Genomic DNA, 18584 nt, shown 5'->3' with positions numbered 1-18584 from the left:
AGAAACCTAAATAAGTCTAATTAAAATGCGTGAAAATATTTGACAAAAAAAAAGGAGGCTAATGTCTGAGTTTAGGAAACCTGTCCTTAGCGAGACTTGAACTCCCATTATCCTCAGCTTTATTTGGGGTATAATGGGGCTATAATAACTTTAACCAGGTCCCAATTTGGGCTACAGGGCCGCCATCTGAACTTACATCTCCCACGTTATGTGTGCATGATTTTCCTTGATTGTTATAAATTTACACCAAAAAAAAATAAAAAAAAAATACTGCACTCCAAAATATTTAAAAATATTTTCCAGGTTTTTCTAAAAAAAAAATAAAAAAAAAATAAATAAAAAAATATCTACTTCTACAAAAGAGAAAGTGCAATAATTATTAGTAACCTAATTTTAGAGAGAAAAAAAATAAAATTGAAAAAAAATATTAGCACGCGCCATTTTAACCCCCACTAAAACGGCAACACGCTCGCCGTACTACGTGCTGAGGCGTCATTACAGACCTTGTCCTATAAAGTTGTGTTCCTTTAAAAGCCATCTTTAAAATATTTCTTTCCGGCCCCCATTTATGTGTATATTAGGTTTCTGTGCTTGTATTTAAAGGCAACTTATCCCCCCCCCCCCCGGTACAATTGAGGGGGGTGTTTGGCTTCCCATTTAGTCTAAAAATAATTAAATGGTTAGAATAAAGTGATAATAACCCCTGGTTATCATTAAAATAGATTTTTTGTGTGATTGTGGCACTGCCATTAAAACCTGAAACATCCGCAGGATATAAAGTATCCATAACTCGTGAATAAGGATTATCGGGGGTCTCGCGTCCCGTGGGGGAAGCGATCAAATTAGGGATCTTCACAGTTTTTTTCGTTGGCTTCTATTCTCGAAGTCATTAGGAAGAGAAGAACCCCCCCCCCCCCGCGGATGTTGTTGGACTCCAATTCCCATTACAGCCAGTCATCCAGATGCCAGGTGAGAGCGATGGAAGTCGGAGTCCAACAGGATGGAGAGGAACACAACTTGGTTATCTCATCGCCTCCCAGCTATACGGGAGGTTTGTCCGAATACAGACTGACAGCGGTTACTGGACAAGTGCCATCAGTCCAAAAGCCGTGCGGGGGATGATGGGAGTTATAGTACAAGCATTAAAGACTTTACGTCCCGCTTAGCAAGGTAACGGAAATCCTTGAGCCTATCCGGCTCGTACACGGAGTCTCCGTACAGCAACGTTCTAGAACCTTAAGAATTCCTTAACGGCTAATTGTTTCATTTTACCAAAATCCCAAACGTAGTCCCCGAAATGACATAACCCGGCCGACGGTCAGACGGGGACAGATCGCGGCAGGCAAAGCGGCCGCCATTAGAATGCCATAATTTCATACCAAGCTTTGATGCAGGTCATGCGTAGGCGATACGAGAAAACACCATATTATCATATACAAAAAAACCAAAAAAAAAGTAAGAAAATAAGTCTCTGAAACATTCAGCATCACGGCTTCATGTGCCTCCGACAGTCGGAATCATCCTCGTGCTGTTTTACAAACTATGTACCGGCAAGTAGGGGCATTCGCAAAGTTTTTAGTTAGACCCCCGGAAAATAAACATTTATAAGGCAGTGTTTTCTGTTTTGTTTTTTTTTTTCAAATCCACAACCGGCCGGCCCACTTTGAGTTTGGTGAAGATTACGTTTTATAAAGTTTTTTTGTTTTTTTTTTTATCCAAAAAGTCCACTATTCGCCAGAAGGTCTGGTGGCCCATTGTGGTCTCCTTTCAATGCTTTTAAAAAAAAAAACCTTCACGCCAATAAAACGGATCACTGAATACAATTTCTCTTCCTAAGTCGTGTTCTGGATTTGGTTTGAAGTTCCTGATCATACTCTTAGTATTAGCCGTCGGCTTTGAAGTATAACATCCATAAGCAATGTACGTCTTCTGGTTTTTTTTTTGGTTTTTTTTGTTTTTTTTTTAAGTCCGCACAAGAAGGGATAGACAGATCCTCGGGCTGGACAGATCCTCTCTGCTGTCCTATAGTCCAATGGTAGAATTTTTTTTTCCATGTGCTCGGTCATACTTCGGCAAAAACACGTGAATTTAAAAATAATAATAAAAAAATTATAATAATAAAAAAAAAAAAAAAAAAAAGACCCATCGCTTTGTAAGACTTACAAGCAAAGTGGTACTTAAAGTCGTGAAACGTCTTAACGAGAAAGGGATCGGCTTTCAATAATTTCCAAATACAAAGCGATTTGAAAACGAATAGCTTATATTTTTCAACAAACTATTGAAACGTCATAAGAGAACACAGCACCGAGCGTCCCAAAACGGGGCACTATCCTACAAATACCCAATTACCGTAGTGCCTTATTGCCCTAGAGAGTGGAAAGGTTACTGTATATTTTAAATAAATTGTCTTTAAATACTAATAATACGTTCTGGGGGGGGGGGTCTGCAATGAATCACAGGCTTCCTTCTACAGTGAATAAGTTGTTTATTAAGATTATATATATATTTATTTATTTATTTATATATATATGCAAAATGTATCTTAATTTTGGTGGGCAAGTGAAATGTACTTGTAAGACCCTCCAGCAGAAATGGGAGTTTAATATTTATAACTCTATTGTTACAATAGAAATAAAAATTGGATGCAAAAAAAAATAATAATATATATATATAAAGGTTTTTCACTATAAGAAAAAAAAATACATAAAACAAAATATGTCACAGCTTTTTTATAGCAAATAAGACTTAAAAGACTTATCGCTCTGGCAGAAAGCAACTGAAACTTTTTTTCTCTCTAAAAAAGTGCATAGTTTTGCACCCAGCTGCACCCGAGTGCTATTTTAGTGTATTTTTGAGTGTTTTTTTTTTTATTTTTTACATTTTTTTTAGTATCAGAAAAAGGAAGCTCTTGTGACACGGGACAGAGCAAGTAGAAATTAGGCACAAAATATACCACGTCTTTTGGCGTGACAATTAGTCAAGGTCAACAGAGAAATGTATTGTCAAAAGTCTCTGGAGAGCTTGGGGGAAAAAAATGTAAAAAAGAAATAAATTTCAGCATTCTAATTTAAAAAAACAACATTTTAGTCACTGTGAAGGAGTGACTAATGATTCAACTCAATTTCAATTATAAATCAAATTTAACATTGACTCTTAACAATCTTTTTTTTTTTTTTTTGGGGGGGGGGGATTTAACTCTCAATTGCTCTGGCACAAGATCAATCCTATACTTAGAAAGTATGATTTTTGGACTAATAATAATGATAATAAACCTACAGACCAATATTCAAATTATTATTTCTGAAGCAAAGGAATATAATGACCCACACATTTCTATGAAATGTTACAAATGTGCTATAACCACACTCCGTCTGTCAGTACCAAAATAGAACAAAAAAAACAAAAAAAAAAAGCTTATCAGCATTTTCCCAAAAATACAAGAAAGAAAAAATAGCAACAGTGCTTTTCCGAGGGATCGTTCAAATCTGGCCCCCCTCTTTTTTTTTTTTCACTTTTCTGTTGCCTCAAAATCCACTCCATTTCTTTTTCTCTCTGATAACTTTCCTCGGCTTCTATTTCGTTGTCTTCATTATTTTGTTTTGTTCTCCAACTAAAAGGTATCGAATCTTTCGGCGTTGGGGAGATGGGATGAGGAAAAAAAACAACCAAATGAGCAAAAAAAAAAATCTCTCTGGGTATCCTCGAAATAAAAAAAGGACATTTTTTTTTTTTTTCTTAGAAATGATCACGTTCAGGACGTTCCGGGAACGAAGAATCACTCGACGTTGCTGCTGTCGAAGCTGTGGCATTGCAGGTCGGCAGCTGCATAGTCGCTCCCGGGAAGCTTCAATCCGTATTTATCAACGCACCAGCAGATACCACGCTTACGGCCCCTGGAAGGTTTGCACTGCCGGCACAAGAACAAAAAGTTAGCTCAACTGAACACATATTCATGGCGGGAAGACTCTTTCAACTGATGCTCGGCAGCTACGTGAAGCTCTCGTTATCGCACGACCTGGGCGCGCTACACAGAGGGACGGGAGACGTTCCTCCAGGAGATACCAATGGATTCCAGGTATCAAGGTCATGGCTCTTACGCCAGGATAACCCCGTTAATTGGCCAATTCTGTCCCGTGGACACATTTTTGGGAATATCTGGGACAGAAGAGCCAAAAGAAAGTGATTGACTCTTCTGGGATCCTTAGACTGTTTGAGTCTATCTGGGACCAGGGTTGTACGAGAGAGATGACATTTAGCCAAGAAGCCCAAGATATCACGCTTTAACTTCGTCGGGGACGATAATGACCGGTGCGGTGCTCCACGTAGGGCCACAGAGGACACCGGGACCCTAGAGCTAGAGAGGGAGATTGGATTGGTGGATGGAAGGACTCACCTGTTTCCTTTTGAAGAAGCCTTTCCGGTCACAGTTAGGAAGGTAAAATGCTCTTGGGTAGACGCGATGAGACATTTTCATGTCTTGCATGATGGTTTCCATTTGCCTACGGCACGGACCCTAAGGAGAAAATTATGACATATTAAATATGGTAGTTTACATTTTTTTTTGGGGGGGGGCCTCACATCACCAACGTTGTCTGCGCTCCGCACCTGCACACTAATGATAAACGGCTTACCATTTCCGACTCCATGACGTGATCGGGAGAACCGTTAGGTTGGTCTTTGCTCTCCAGCGGAACGATGCGGGCGATGAACTGCTTCTTCTGCCGGTGATTGTTCAGCGCCATCACTTTGTGCTCCGGCAGGCGTCCCAACTTGCGATGCTTGAGCGGATAGCTATCCTCGGCCATCTCTGATGTCGTTGGATCTTCCTCTCTTGATTCTCTCTCTACGAGGAACGAAAGAATAAAAAAAACCCATAATAATTCACACATAGCCCACACGTTAAGAATCTCTTCATCGGAATTCTCTTCAACCTCATTGGTTGCAAACTTAATTATTGTGATATCTCTTTATAAACAACAGGAAACATTTTTTTACCACTAATTTCCAATACGTGGAGAACTTTAACGCCATGGAAAGATTTACATATATTTTTTGGAATGCCGCAAATCGCTGTGTTTAAAACATTAAGAAACAACACATATTGGCTCCAATACTCCAATACCAAACAAGTAGAGTCAACTTTTTAATAAAGTCTTGGCCGTTATCCCTTTTTTTTACACATGTCCTTAATTTCTGATGATTTACTTTAGCGTAAAAAATAAATAATAAGAAAAAAAAAAGGTTATGCATTTGCCCATCCCCCACCGTTGGCAGCAACTAAGGTAAACTAATCATTTTTTCCATTTGTCCTCAAATCCCCAAGTATATTTTCCTGCTCACTGTTCTTTCTGATTTCTTTGCCAAGCCCTTTTCGAAAGTCTGCGGAAAAACACGTTGTGCGACCTGCAACATGTTTAATGAATAAAGCAGGTACTTGTGCTGTCCGCACCGTATTCCGGCTGGTAATAGCAAGTCAGACACCGTGCACAGGGTTCTAGGATTGTGATTACACGTTAAGCTATATAACGCATCATTCTGATAATATGTTTTAAACTCAAAAGGCAAGGTTTAAAAAAAAAAAATAATAATAAAAAAAAAATATATATTCTTAAGCCCAGCACCTGTGCTTACTGGAATAAGGTATATAATTAATGAAATAGCCAGACCTGTGTGTATATATATATATATATATATATATATATATATATATATATATATATATATATATCTAGGGTATTCAATTGATGGGCTGATGCACAGGGGGATTTTCTGCTCCAAATATATAATATAAAAGTGCAACTATACTTACTTTATATACTATAAATAAATATAAAAAACACTATGTTTAAAAAAGTTTCTACAATGTATCTAAGTGATTATCACACAGACAAAATTGCCCCCTCTAAAAGAAGTAAAAATAAAGAGAAATGGAACCAGGTCACAAAAGTACTTATTGAGAATTTAAATATTTAATAATAATATTTAATAATAATGTGATTAGTCCAAGTATTTTTGCCAGTGATTAATAACTACAATATTAATGACTTTAGAAGTATTTGACATTATATATATATATATATATATAGGTTGCCATAAACCTTAAGGCACATCCATTTCTAGATTGTAAGCTCCTTTGAGCAGGGCCCTCCTTATCTTGTTTCTGTAACCCGAATTGTTATACTATTTACTGCTTGTAGGTTTACCTGTTGTACAGGGCTGCAGACTACGATGGTGCTATATGAAACAATAAATAATACGTTTGCATTTCATCCTAAGGACCAGCAGAGGGCGCTAACTCCCCATACTGCGGAATATGAGGAGCGCTTTATAAAACAATTATTAATTAATTAATTGAGGAACAAATGTTAAATTCGGCAAACGAGGTGGAGCCGCATCATTAAAGGGCTTGACCCAACACATCACAAACACAGCAGAAAACCCACAACTGTTACTTTGTTAGAATATAAAATAAAAGAAAAAAAAAATAGGCAGTTTTAACGTCTACTTTTTTTTTATTGAATTTACATTTTTCACTTTATTTGGATGTTTTACTGACATTGTTCGAATACCGGCTGTCACGCAGCGTCTTTAGCACCCATATAATTTCCGGGGCTACAATAGATACCTGCACATTCCTTACATTTACAGAAAGTATCGATCGTAAGGGCAGAGGTCGAGTGCGATCGGATCTTGTTACTGTAACCCTGCGAGGCTGAGACAACAGTCCCTGAGCTGACCCCAGGAGGGATAAGAATTCAAAGCATCACCGGGGTGTGAACTGTGAGTTAATACTTAGTCTGAAGGAGAAAGGACGTAACCCCCCCCCAAAAAAAAAAACCTGTTTCTTCACTTTTCTTACTAAAAACCCATAATCTCTAATAATAAAATAAAAATTTACATACATTAAATATTATGGGCATCCGCATATGCACGCGCGCACACGCTCACACACTATATTCGGCCGACAAAACACTCCAATTGAATAACTGCAAGCAGGCAACTGTCACGGGTCTCTGACACTGGCTGAGGTTGTTCGGAGTTGTGGTCCAACAACAGCTGACTCGCCAAACTCTTTCTCGACAGGTCGCATGTCTAAGCTGCCAGGAAAACCCATCTGTTTGCCGAAGGAGAGCGGCGGCGGCGGCCAAGACTGGAGGAAAGGAGGAAATACTTGCCGGCTGTATTTATTTTTATGTCAGGAGTGTCAGACGCACCGGGTTCAGCGAGCTCCAAACTCACTGGATTCAGTAAAGACCGCGAGCGGGGAGCGGCCGCAGCGTCAGGGCTCAGCATCACTAAATTCATTTCATGAAACCACCTACAGCTCGTGCTTCCCTTTCGGGTTTAATGGCTTTGGAGAAATTATTACGGAAGCCGAGATCTGCGGCAGAATGCAATCTTAAGACCCCCAACGCCTCTTCCAACCCTTCCGGTGGCTCCCTGAACCAGACAACAACAATCAGCAACTTCACAACAGGGGAGAGATGGCTTAATGGGGAGGAAAATATAGATCCAAGGGGTTTATTTAGTGTATAGAACTGTACAATATCATTTAAGGAAAAGGTATCCATAGACGGCGTTGGTCAAAATGGAAAATACAAATAGTCCATCAAAATAACTTCTAAAACAGCTTCTAATTATAATAATATTTTTAAAAAGTATTTAACCCTTTGATTTGCTCTCCAAAGGCAGCAGGGGTGAGACGGGGACACTTCTCCCTTTACATAACCTTGGAGCTCAGAATCCGGTGACACGGCCCGGGAACTATTTCTGTTTGAGGATAATCCAAGTGCATTAAACATGTACCGCTGCCCTTTCTCTCAGTCCCGCTCCCACCTCTTTTCCTTGGCAGCGGGGCTCTCTCTAGGTCAGAGCTCTCCCGCTACCCACCTGCTAAGGGCCAGCGCCAACGGAAGGCCGATCTCACCTTCTGCACAGCTCTGCCCGAATATTTGAGCAGAAAACTTTCCGTATACACGCGCAACAAGCTTTTCTGCTAAAAAAAAAAAAAAAAAAAAAAAAAAAAAAAAAGCAGTAACTTAAAAAATCTTTTTACTGGAAAAAAGTAAAAAAAACCCTGTTTTAATTAATTCTCTATTAATGGCAATCAAATCATTGAATATGTTAAAAACTTTAGCAGATCTGTCATTTTATTCTTTGCTCTGAAGGTTCGATAATATTAATAAATACATTAAAAATCTACTTTATATGTTTTTTTATCTTTTGTGTCACATGACCATTAAATGTTCCTGGATAAAACTAAATTCTAGGAAGGGTTTGAGCATTTATGGTATGAGGAATAAAGTCTCTAATGCTGTATTGCTGGTTAGTAGTACCAAAACCAGCCACCAGGGGGAAGCGCAGTCTCAGAATGTGGAGATACTCCCAGCGTTTATACCAACGCTGAACCTGTAACTTGCTTTGTGTTCTGCTGATGATCAGAGCTTCAGGTCACCGGATGAGTGCATGATATTTGATTTCTGAACCCGTTACGGATTCTGTGGACCTGACTCACTATAAAACTGGTGGTAGATACGTGGCACAGATTCCCAGGAAAAGTGATAAACGCTAATACAGCGAGAGGATTAAACACGCATGGGATAGACATACGGCTCCTGAATCTAAGACGAGGTTTGAGTCTTTACAGCAGGAGAAACTCTCTTAAAGTGGGGCTAATTATAACCCGAGTGAGAAGGATTTAACAATGCAGGTTACAGGGATGCATTTAAACCAGAAGGTATCACATGTAGAACAGCTGAACGGAAACAAATGAACTGTAATTAATAGGGTTTAAATACCACAATGTCAGGATGGCCAGCGCGTGTCTATATGGGGCCCTAGAGCCGGGCTCCTGACCTTGTCACTTTTGACACGGGGGAAATGCCATTCATCCAACATAGACCTGGAACACAGACTGCAAGCTCTTGAGTAACACAAAAGAGGCAACCTGAAGGGTAAAATATTGCCCTATACGGTGCAAAAACCATTATTAAAAACCCCTCATCTACCAATGTTATATAAAAACAGCAGATGTGAAGAATATTAGAGCCAAACTAATTCCTTCCTTTTTAACCGTTTCAATGCACTCATCGACCACAGGACGGTTCTCCAGCGCTGGCTTCCTTTTTTGCATCCTGATTATTAAAATTCTTTCCACCCGGCCCCTGCTACTTGGCTCCGAATCGGCCGACGACCAGCCCCCCCCCCCCGTCCTCCGCACTATAAACAGAATTTTTTTTTGTATACAACCAAGTTTAAAAAAGAATTCTTCCTGCCTCGTTTGTTCCGCCGCATTAAGGTTAGGATGTGGGATTTGGAAGGTTCTAAATTTAAAAAAACACGTGGAAGAATATTTCACCAGCTTCTTTGGATTAAAACAAAGGGGGGGGTTAACACTTTCCATGCCAGGTATGCGACATACTACATAAGGTTTGCAAGCAAAGAGTCACATTTTCTTGCTGGATACATTGTTACCCTCGCATCGCGCTTACGGGTCAAACATATTCTTCCCTGGTCACGTCTCGGTCCGCAAATGACACGTTTGTAATTCAGGGAGTTTCTCAGGATCACGGAAACGAAACAATCACATTTTCGCGCAACCGCTCACGCTACCCCCTGTGTCAGCACATCTGCTGTTATGTCTGCCGCCCTTTGACATACTTTCAACTCCTCTTTTGCCTTTATTCCCCCCCCATTTTCAGTGTGGCTATTCTCAGACTAATAAAATATACAGTTTCCAGGAAACGGGGGTCCCTCCTGCCAGTTTTGGTACGAACACCAGTTCTGAATAAACAATTTTTAAAGGGGAAATTCATAAAATATATATATATTTTAAATAAATAAAAAAAAAAAAAGAACATAAAACAGTTTGACGCCCGCAGCGTCTCCATCCAAATCAGAGATCGGATCAAGAGTAAAGGACTTTGTTGTAAGGAAGGCCGAGGCCAATTGTGGAAGCTTCTCCTGCACAGGACTTCGTGACCGAAGGACTTTACAAGACCGGTCATCCCGAGTCCTGCCACGGAAATACCAAGCCTGGGCGCTCAGGTGAGGGGGAGGGGGTCTACAAACATCCCCTGAATGCACTCTTTTCACCCAGCTGTGGAAACATGACCTTTTTTCAGTATCTCCCCCCAATCTGCCCCCTGTGACCTTTTCAAATAAACCCATTTTCCAAATTGCCCATTCTACACACATTCACACACCTGCTACCCCACTCACCCCCACCCCCCTGCCATGGAAAAGTCCTACACCCTTTCATGACCACACAACCCTCAATACCAGGCATTGTGCTTATTTGTTCAGCAGGTATGTCCAACAGGTGGGGGCCATATTGAAAATCTGGGATTGAAATCCCTGCGGGATGTATTTTTATGCGTCAAATAAGGGAAAATATTAGAAAAGGAGGCCATGATCTAAAACTAGAGGGTCAGAGGCGTAGATATACTGAAGCGTCATTTTAATCACAGGGTGGTAGATAAGTGGAAGAGCCTCTCAGCAGAAGGGGTAGAGGCTAATACAGTGAGGGAATATCGCATATGCCACCTGAATCAAGACCAAGGACTGATTAAAGCCATGTTTTCCGGCACACACTTTTTCCTGTAAAGTGCTGCCCCCTGCTGTGCGCGAGATGTACAACTAATTCCTCCCCTTTTTCTGTGCCGGTCAGCAACGTGTGAATTTCCCGTGTGTCCTGGAAAACATGGCCGACGTAATCACCCCAGTTAAAGGGCCCAAACGGTTGCCCTATTTCACGACAGACGTACGGTGACCCTACTAGAGCCCAGACAGAGACAGCTGCAAAGCGCCGTAGGGGGGGCATTCCGCCAGCGAGCGAAGCATGTGTTACGGTCATTAAAACTCATTATGAGCATGCAAGGTATTCCTCGCTGTCCAGCTGCTGTCATCTACAACTCTCAGGATGCTCAGCCAGCCTCCAACTTGTCAAAGCCGAGACCGATGAGCAGCCGGGGTTTGGATGGGCATCGTGATGGGAGTTGCAGTGCGTAGGCTGGCTGCGCATGATGGTGGGTGTATTGCAAAAACCATCGATCCCCCAGTCGCAGCAGCGGACCTCTTGAAACACAACACAAAAGAACAACGAGGGGTTAAGCTTCCCCCCCCTATCATCATTTTTGGTACTCCCCTCCCCCACACACCTCATAACCTCTCCCCTCCTGGGTCCTTAACATAAAACATCAGGGGTCCCATAGAAAGAGTTTGAAAATTAGTCATATCACCATAGCAACCGATGGAATAGTCTAAATCACCAGGCGCATTTAATCGGTTGCTATGGTGACAAGGCCACTTTCCCTTAGTGCCTCTTTTTCAATCAACAGAAAGATAGTTTAGATACAAACAAACCGAAACATTTTCCAACACATCCCCCAAACTCTGTTTTATTACCAGCACATGTTTTTCCTCCCCATTAAGTTATCTCTCCATCATTAAGTTGCTGATGGTTGCTGATTGGTTCAAGCAGCCTTTGTAAGGGGGGGGGGTGGCTTTGATGACTACAGGTCTTAAAGGTAAAAAAGTCTCTTAATTTTCCAATAAACAAAATAGGTGAATTTTAACGAACAAAAAGCTGCAAAGGGGAGGCTTTCCCTTTAAATACCCGTCCGTCAGGACTCCCCTCCCCCAACCCTGCTGTGGATTCATGGCAATAGGATCACTGATGCAAATCACATCAGATAAGCCACAAAAACCAGAGGTTTACACAGGGAAGCTGCTAATAGAGTGCCATAGTCACCCCCTCTCCCGAGGTCAGCTGTTGAGTCAGGCTGACTTGGACCTGTGATTTTAAAGGGGTATTAACCGTTCCTTGTATCAGGATCTACTTTTAATTTGGGTAGCCTGTCTCTTTAAATTAAGTGATTATTATTTATTGTTTTATATAGCGCCATCATATTCCGTAGCGCTGTACAATGGGCATGGCTTAGTCGTAGAGACCAGGTGCTTGCCTAACAATACTGGTAATATACAATATTGATTATATATTTATATTAGCATTCAATTGTAATATATATATATATGTATATAATAATAAAAATAATAACACTAATAGTAATAATAATAAAAAATAACAAATATTATTATCATTGTTAATGTTGATTATACATTTATATTATCAAAATTATTATTAAATTAGACATATTATTAATTAAATAATAATAATAATAATATCGCTCATAATGCATGGTTTACCAAGTACAAAAAGTGTGTCTTTGAACCAGGTGAGAAGTGTTTCTTAAGTTTATTTGCCTCAACAACTGTTTGGCCGACTAATAGCCCTTAGGAAGCGCGATAATGTTTGTCTGCGGCTGATCTGTGATCCAGTCCTGGTTTTTTTCTTTTTTTACAGTGTATGTTAAATAACGAATCCGCTGCCAGCCATACCTTGTTAGAATCTGTAAGGCAATGCGCCAGGAAAAATGAAGCTGAAAACCCTTCAGCACCACAGAGGCACTGCAACTCCCCGAAAACCCGACTAAGAGCTGGAGTCTATGCATTAACCCATGCACCCTGCGAGCTAAAGTATATATTTATGCTACGCTGCGCTCTGGTCCATGCCTGAAGCTGTTTAAAAAAAATTACATGACTAATAATTAAAAAAATGTATAACACATGCAAACATCCCTAAAATGCATGATTTAGTAATTCCAGCTGCAGTTCCAGCTGCAGTTTTCTTTTTGGCCTTTGATTCTGGGGGTGGCGCTGTTGGCCAAAGATACCGTTTGCTCCAGAACCATTCTCTTCCTGGACCTTGTTTGCAAACAGCGCCCTCACCCAGCAGAAAGGCTGTAAAGTGTACTGCACCCTGAACAACCAGCACTAACAAATGACATTTTATTTATGTAATGCACTGTAATGTAAATGCAAGTTATAATACCATTTCAAGACAGCCCTCTTTACTTTCAGGAGGGGTAAAAGAAATGAAAGCAATGTCATAATTATCATCGACAGAAGGAACTAGAATCAGGCAGCCCATCTGCTGTACAATGAGAAGTCAAAATTATTATCACCGCCTTTGGGACTTCAGCTGCCCTGGGTTACAACTCCCATCACGTTCAGGCAGCCAAGGGCTCACTATAGAACCATAGACTTGGTGAGCCCACTGGGAGCTGTCACACAGCAGCCAACAAGCTTGTGGTTGTCTGTGTCTGCTTAGAACTTTAAAACTTTAACCCGCTTGGTTTAATAATGAACGATAAGATACAAAATAGAAAGGATTCTTTTTTTTTGGTCCGTAACATTCTGACGTCGACATACAGGATGCCGCGATATCGCTGCATAAATCCTGAGTGTATTAGGTTAAAAAAAGGATGGATACTTTGGCCTAATGTTTACATAACAAAAGCATGTTTGGAGGAAAAAGGGGGGGCGAAAAACAGAAAAATGTTGGCTTAGTGCCCCATTCACTAAAAAAAAAAAAAAAAAAAAAAAAAGGTCTTGTCACTATGTAGCAACAACCTGCAGCGGATTCGTGGGACCTGGCGAACAACTGGAGCGTTATCAGTTAAATTTCCCAAATCCCACAGAAACAGTACACCAAAACCACACCAGAGGGGCAGACCGCTGCGTGTGTGTGTGTGTGTGTGTGTGTGTGTGTTAACCCTTAGCATATCACAGAATACAAACCCAATACCCCCCCTTAAATAAAACATTACCCATGACCATAGAAAGAGATTCCAAAAGTTACATGAAGCGCAGCGACGATTTCAATGCAACCCTGCAGTATGGATAGTGTAAAGGGAGTGTGTGCTACCCCTACTCTGGCACTGCAAAGGTTAAGGGGGCATGTTTCTGACGCGCCATAACTGATGGACAAGGGGCTGACATGCACAGTCATGGTGTTACGTGGACAGACAAGAATTTGGAGATCTAGAATTTGCAGGTAATTATCCAACTGCCTAAACTGCCGAGAATATTTAGCTTGTGTATAGGTCAAAAAGCGAAACGCGGCAGCCGCATCGTGGATTAAACCGTCGCACGCCGGGTAACCGGTAGACGTCTCTGTGTCGGTAAACTAGGTCTGTACAAATTCCAAACATAATATAACAAAACAGGGGAAATTTTATGCTCGCGGCAGAGATGATTATCTCACAGTGTTTGTCTTATAACCAGGAAGCTAAAGCAAAGGTGGTTTTTATTAAAACTTGCAATGTGGCCGCGTCTAACTATTCGTCGTGCCGAAGGCAACCCCGTCACTGTCGTCGGCAGCAACATAACTGTCGTACGGTTAATGAAAGGGTTAATCTGGCCGCCAAGGAATTAAACTGCTAGTACCGTAAAGGGTTAAGCCACGGACAGGCAGATTTAATTAGGATTCTGCAGGAAGGTTTGAGAGTTGCTGCAAGTGTTAGAGTGAGTGTGGAGGGTTTTCCATTTAAAAAAAAAAAAAAGGGGGGCTGGTCGCAAAATTTGGGCCGGTATGTCGAGCCCTGAAGACACAGCCGGACTTAGACTGACTTAAGTGGAGTATGGGTGCAGAAAATAAAGGGGGGGGGGACCTGTCAAGCTGCAGGTGTCCACAGGCAAAATCTATGGGAAACTCTGCCTGCAGAACAACATGGAACATATAGGTGATGATACTGCGCCACTGACTATGTTGGTGCTCAGAATTTTTTTTACAAAAAAACCCACAAACTTTTCTTTTGCACTCAAAAGACAAATGAATTGTCATGGCAACACATTTCAAGCATAAGCACTATCCCCTCTGCATGCAATACCACTGTTTTCCCAGCAAATACCAAGGTCTGACTGTACATTTTTTTTCACATTTGCCCACCTGGAGCGAAAAGGGTTAAGTCTGTGCAACAGGCATGTTACATAGTAGCAGACAATAGGTTGCATCATACACAGCTAATCTCAGTGACCTCTCCTAACCCTCTATTGACCTATACAGGTTCCAGGGCAGTTTCCTAGAACATTAATCAATTTTTTTGTCCATTAACCCTTTCAGCACTAGCGAATAATACAACAAGTCAGGAATTAAAAATAAAATAGAAGCTGCTATAACTGCCATGTTTTTCAATAGTGGAGGGGGTGTGTATACAAGACTGCACCGGGGAGGAAAAAATAAATAAAAATCACAATATGATGTCACATGGTGTATAAGGCAAAAAAATGGACAGCATGTAACAGCCATCAACTGTGGCTGCTGCAGAACATCTCCCCGCAAACATTTTTTAAAAGGCAATGGACACCCACCTAAGAAGCTCTGCAGCAGCTGTGGTCTTGTTATATCTGGATTTATCACTGAACAATGGCTTCTTTTAACATACAAAGTGTTAAATAAAGCAATAGATTAATTTGTAAATAAAAAAAACAATAACAAAAAAAAAAAGCATAAAAAGTAACCAGGCACCCTTTTTACCTACCTGGCTTTAGCTGGTCCCTGTAGCTCTTCTCATTGAGGCAGACTCCTCGACCATGGAGCAGGGCATTCAGGGGCTTCTCCTCCCCTTGCTTGGGGAGACAGCGCAGACCCCCAGCACATCTCTCAGTATAGACCCCACAAGATTGCCCCTCAGCCAGGGCACAAGTCATGCAGCACCCACAGCCTGGCTCCTTCACCAGCTCACACCCCACTGGGGCAGGAGGGCACATAGACATGGCCTTCTCATCACAAGGCTCACAGTGCACAAAGGACCCAAGGCACTGGCAGAGCCCCAGGCACAGGGACAGGAGGAGGCAGGCAGGCAGGATCATCCCCCAAAACACCCTGGGGCAAACAGAAGAAGAAGGGGTGCAGTTTGTGCTCCAAGAAAAAGAAAATGCAAAATCTGCTGAATGCACAAAAATCCCAGCAGCTATTCCAAAAAGGGGAGAAAAAAAAATGGAAACAAAGTTACCTCCCTGCCAGAGTCTTAACACAGTCAGAAATGTGCAAGAATAAAGTAAGCCTCCTTACACTAAATGCAAGGTGCTGTCCTCAAACTGATCTGCAGAATAAACAGAAATCAGCAAATTCTTGTCTAAGACCTGTTGCAACAACCAATCTGTCCTGATACAAAAAAAGTGCAACAGGTTGGGGAAAAAAGGGTTAAAACAAAAACAACAAAGCAAAATAAAGCCACTTTGTTAAGAGTTCTGATTCACAAACCAGACTGCGTGAGACAGAATTCCCAAATCTAATTTGAAAACTGCTGTAAAAGTTCTGCAATCATAAGTAAAATCCTCTTATATTTCTGAAATTCTACCTGTTAATGCAATTTTTTTTTTCCTAAGGAACAAAAAAAATATATTTTTTAACAAATGTTGCACATGGATTCTTCAGAATGCAAAAATATTTTTTTGTTAAAAAAAAAAAAACTTTAGCAAAGTCAGGGGAAAAAAAAATAGGAGGAAAAAAAAAAGAACTTTGTAGATCTCCCAACAGTTTTCACTCTGGAGAAGTTTCTAAAGAGACTGATTGCTGTTCAGCAAAGGCTGTCTTTTTTAAATAGTCTACTTCTGGCTGTCTGCCAGACTTCAGCTGCAATTCGATATCACGACACCCATCTGAATGGATGCCAGTAACCAAGCAATATACTGGTGCAGAATATGGCCAGTTCTCTTATTGTCAATTAACCCCTTCCTAGCTGAGCAACTAAACCTTAAAACATTCCTTTCATACACATGGCTTTATTAAAAAAAGGAAACTCAAAAAAATTCAAACCCCTCCTTGAGAAATCTTTTATTCATTTTTTTTCTTTTCTTTTTTTTTTTTTTTTTTTTTTTTTAAGAAACCTTAGCTCTTTTATCACTTTATCTTTTTTTTTTTCTTCTTTTTTTTTGCAAGGCAGTAGGATTGGGGTTTGCAGTTAGTCTTTGGATTTATTTATTTATTATTTATTTTATTAGATATACTAGGTACATTTTTTGAAGGGTCTTTAGACCAGTAAGCAAAAAAAAATACTGGTGCAGTTATTTTCCATTAACCCCTTTACAGCTAAGGAACAAGGAACTGATTTAATATTCCCTTATTAAAGAAAAAAATATGCAAAAAAAAATTCTTAATTTTTTTATCACTTGCTTTGCTAGAATTGGGGTTTGCAGGTATTACAAATTGTGGATTTCTTTTTTTTATTGGATGTACTATAGATATATTTCTAAAGGGTCACTTATCTGAATAGATGCCAGTAAGCAAGCAATATACTGGTACAGAATATGGTGAGTTATCTTATTTTTAGTTAACCCCTTTGCAGCCAAGCAACTGAAAACAATGATTTAATAATTCCTTAAAAACCAAGCTCCTCCTTTGAGAAATCTTATTTCTTTAGTCCCTTCCTTTGTAGTCTTGAGGTTTGCAGATACTTTGCAATATTTTAGAAGGAATTTATTAGGTCTTTTTAACAATATATATTGAAAGATTTAAAGCAGCTGGAATATGAAGAGTTAAAATGCTGTCACATTATTATAGAAATTGGGTGCATGGGTTGTCATTTTCCAGATACAGGCAGGATTATGAGGGTTTGGGAAATATCTCATTCCCTTTGAGTGTTTAGGAGAGATCTGCAAAATATCTGACAGATTGGTGTCAAGTTTAAAAAGTATTTAATTATCTCTTTTCAGCATGAATTCATGACGGTGGCAGCGCCTTTCTGTTGCTGTAGATACTGTATGTTCCCTGCAGTGTCATGGTGTGCGGTGCTAAAGGGGTTAATCTACAGATTAACTCTCTGAGTTCTAAGTACTCTCTTTTGTGAAAAAGTAAGAAAAATGTTAATAGTTTTTTATTAACAGGGATAGATGAACCCCTCCATACTGCGCCGGACTATCAGCTCAGACAATGATACTTCAGGCACTCAAATCTCATCACTCTGAGTCAGCTGAGCTTATGTCAGGGAGTTGTCCAATCCATGTCTTTTTTGACAAACTGTGAACAAAAACCATTTCCATCCACTGTCATGAACCACAGCAGTAGTGTACTTGTGGATTACAAATCCTACCACCCTCAGCCAGATATAATTTAACTCAAGGATCTGCCAAATAACACCCAATGCCACGTAAAGTAATCACACTGTAGAAAATAATGGACGATTAGATGGGCCATAACCTAAATATTAATATAAAACTGTGTGCACCACTAAGGCCAATTAAAGTATAAAGGTCTTATAGTCCATTCATTGTTTGTTATAATTAGTGCCCCCAGGGCTCTTAAATCTTATTGACATGGGGTAAGAAATGAATTTAGGATTTTTGTTTGCAAAATCCACACGCGTGTTTAATGCTGTATGACCCTTTAACCCTCTTCTACCTGCAGAACCCTGTATAAGGTGGCATGTTGGGTGCAGTTGGCCCTCTTTAAAGGGTCAAAGACACAAAGAAAATGTTCTAATATAAAATCCTGGATCAATGAATATATATAGAGGGGGTTGTAATCGCCTATAAATCGCCACAATTGATTGTGATGCCAGAATGTATGAGAAATCTAATAGTCTTTATTATATATTTTCTAGCGGATGATATGTGATATACTTTGCAGGCCAAAGAAAGTATCAAATACCTATGACATTAGTTGATACTTTGTTATTAGACTGTAATGGTTCTGGCAGAAAACTGCAAAATGCATTAATTAATTAGCGATGTCACACAAT

General features: G+C 40.2%; 1 protein-coding gene across 1 annotated transcript; it reads right to left on the bottom strand.

The window, feature by feature from the left end:
• Positions 1 to 3775: 3775 nt before the first annotated feature.
• On the bottom strand, positions 3776 to 15714 carry LOC149281297 (insulin-like growth factor-binding protein 5). Its single transcript, XM_089499510.1, has 4 exons — positions 15384 to 15714; positions 4632 to 4843; positions 4394 to 4513; positions 3776 to 3907 (listed from the first exon to the last, which is right to left on the bottom strand). The coding sequence occupies exons 1-4, from the start codon at positions 15712 to 15714 to the stop codon at positions 3776 to 3778; spliced, it is 795 nt and encodes a 264-aa protein (XP_089355636.1).
• Positions 15715 to 18584: the final 2870 nt, after the last annotated feature.

This window comes from Sceloporus occidentalis, unplaced genomic scaffold (genome assembly GCF_023333645.1).
Source record: "Sceloporus occidentalis isolate IW3139 unplaced genomic scaffold, rSceOcc1.0.p SCAF_136, whole genome shotgun sequence".
Taxonomy (NCBI): domain Eukaryota; kingdom Metazoa; phylum Chordata; class Lepidosauria; order Squamata; family Phrynosomatidae; genus Sceloporus; species Sceloporus occidentalis.
This window is presented reverse-complemented; position numbering and strand designations above follow the sequence as displayed.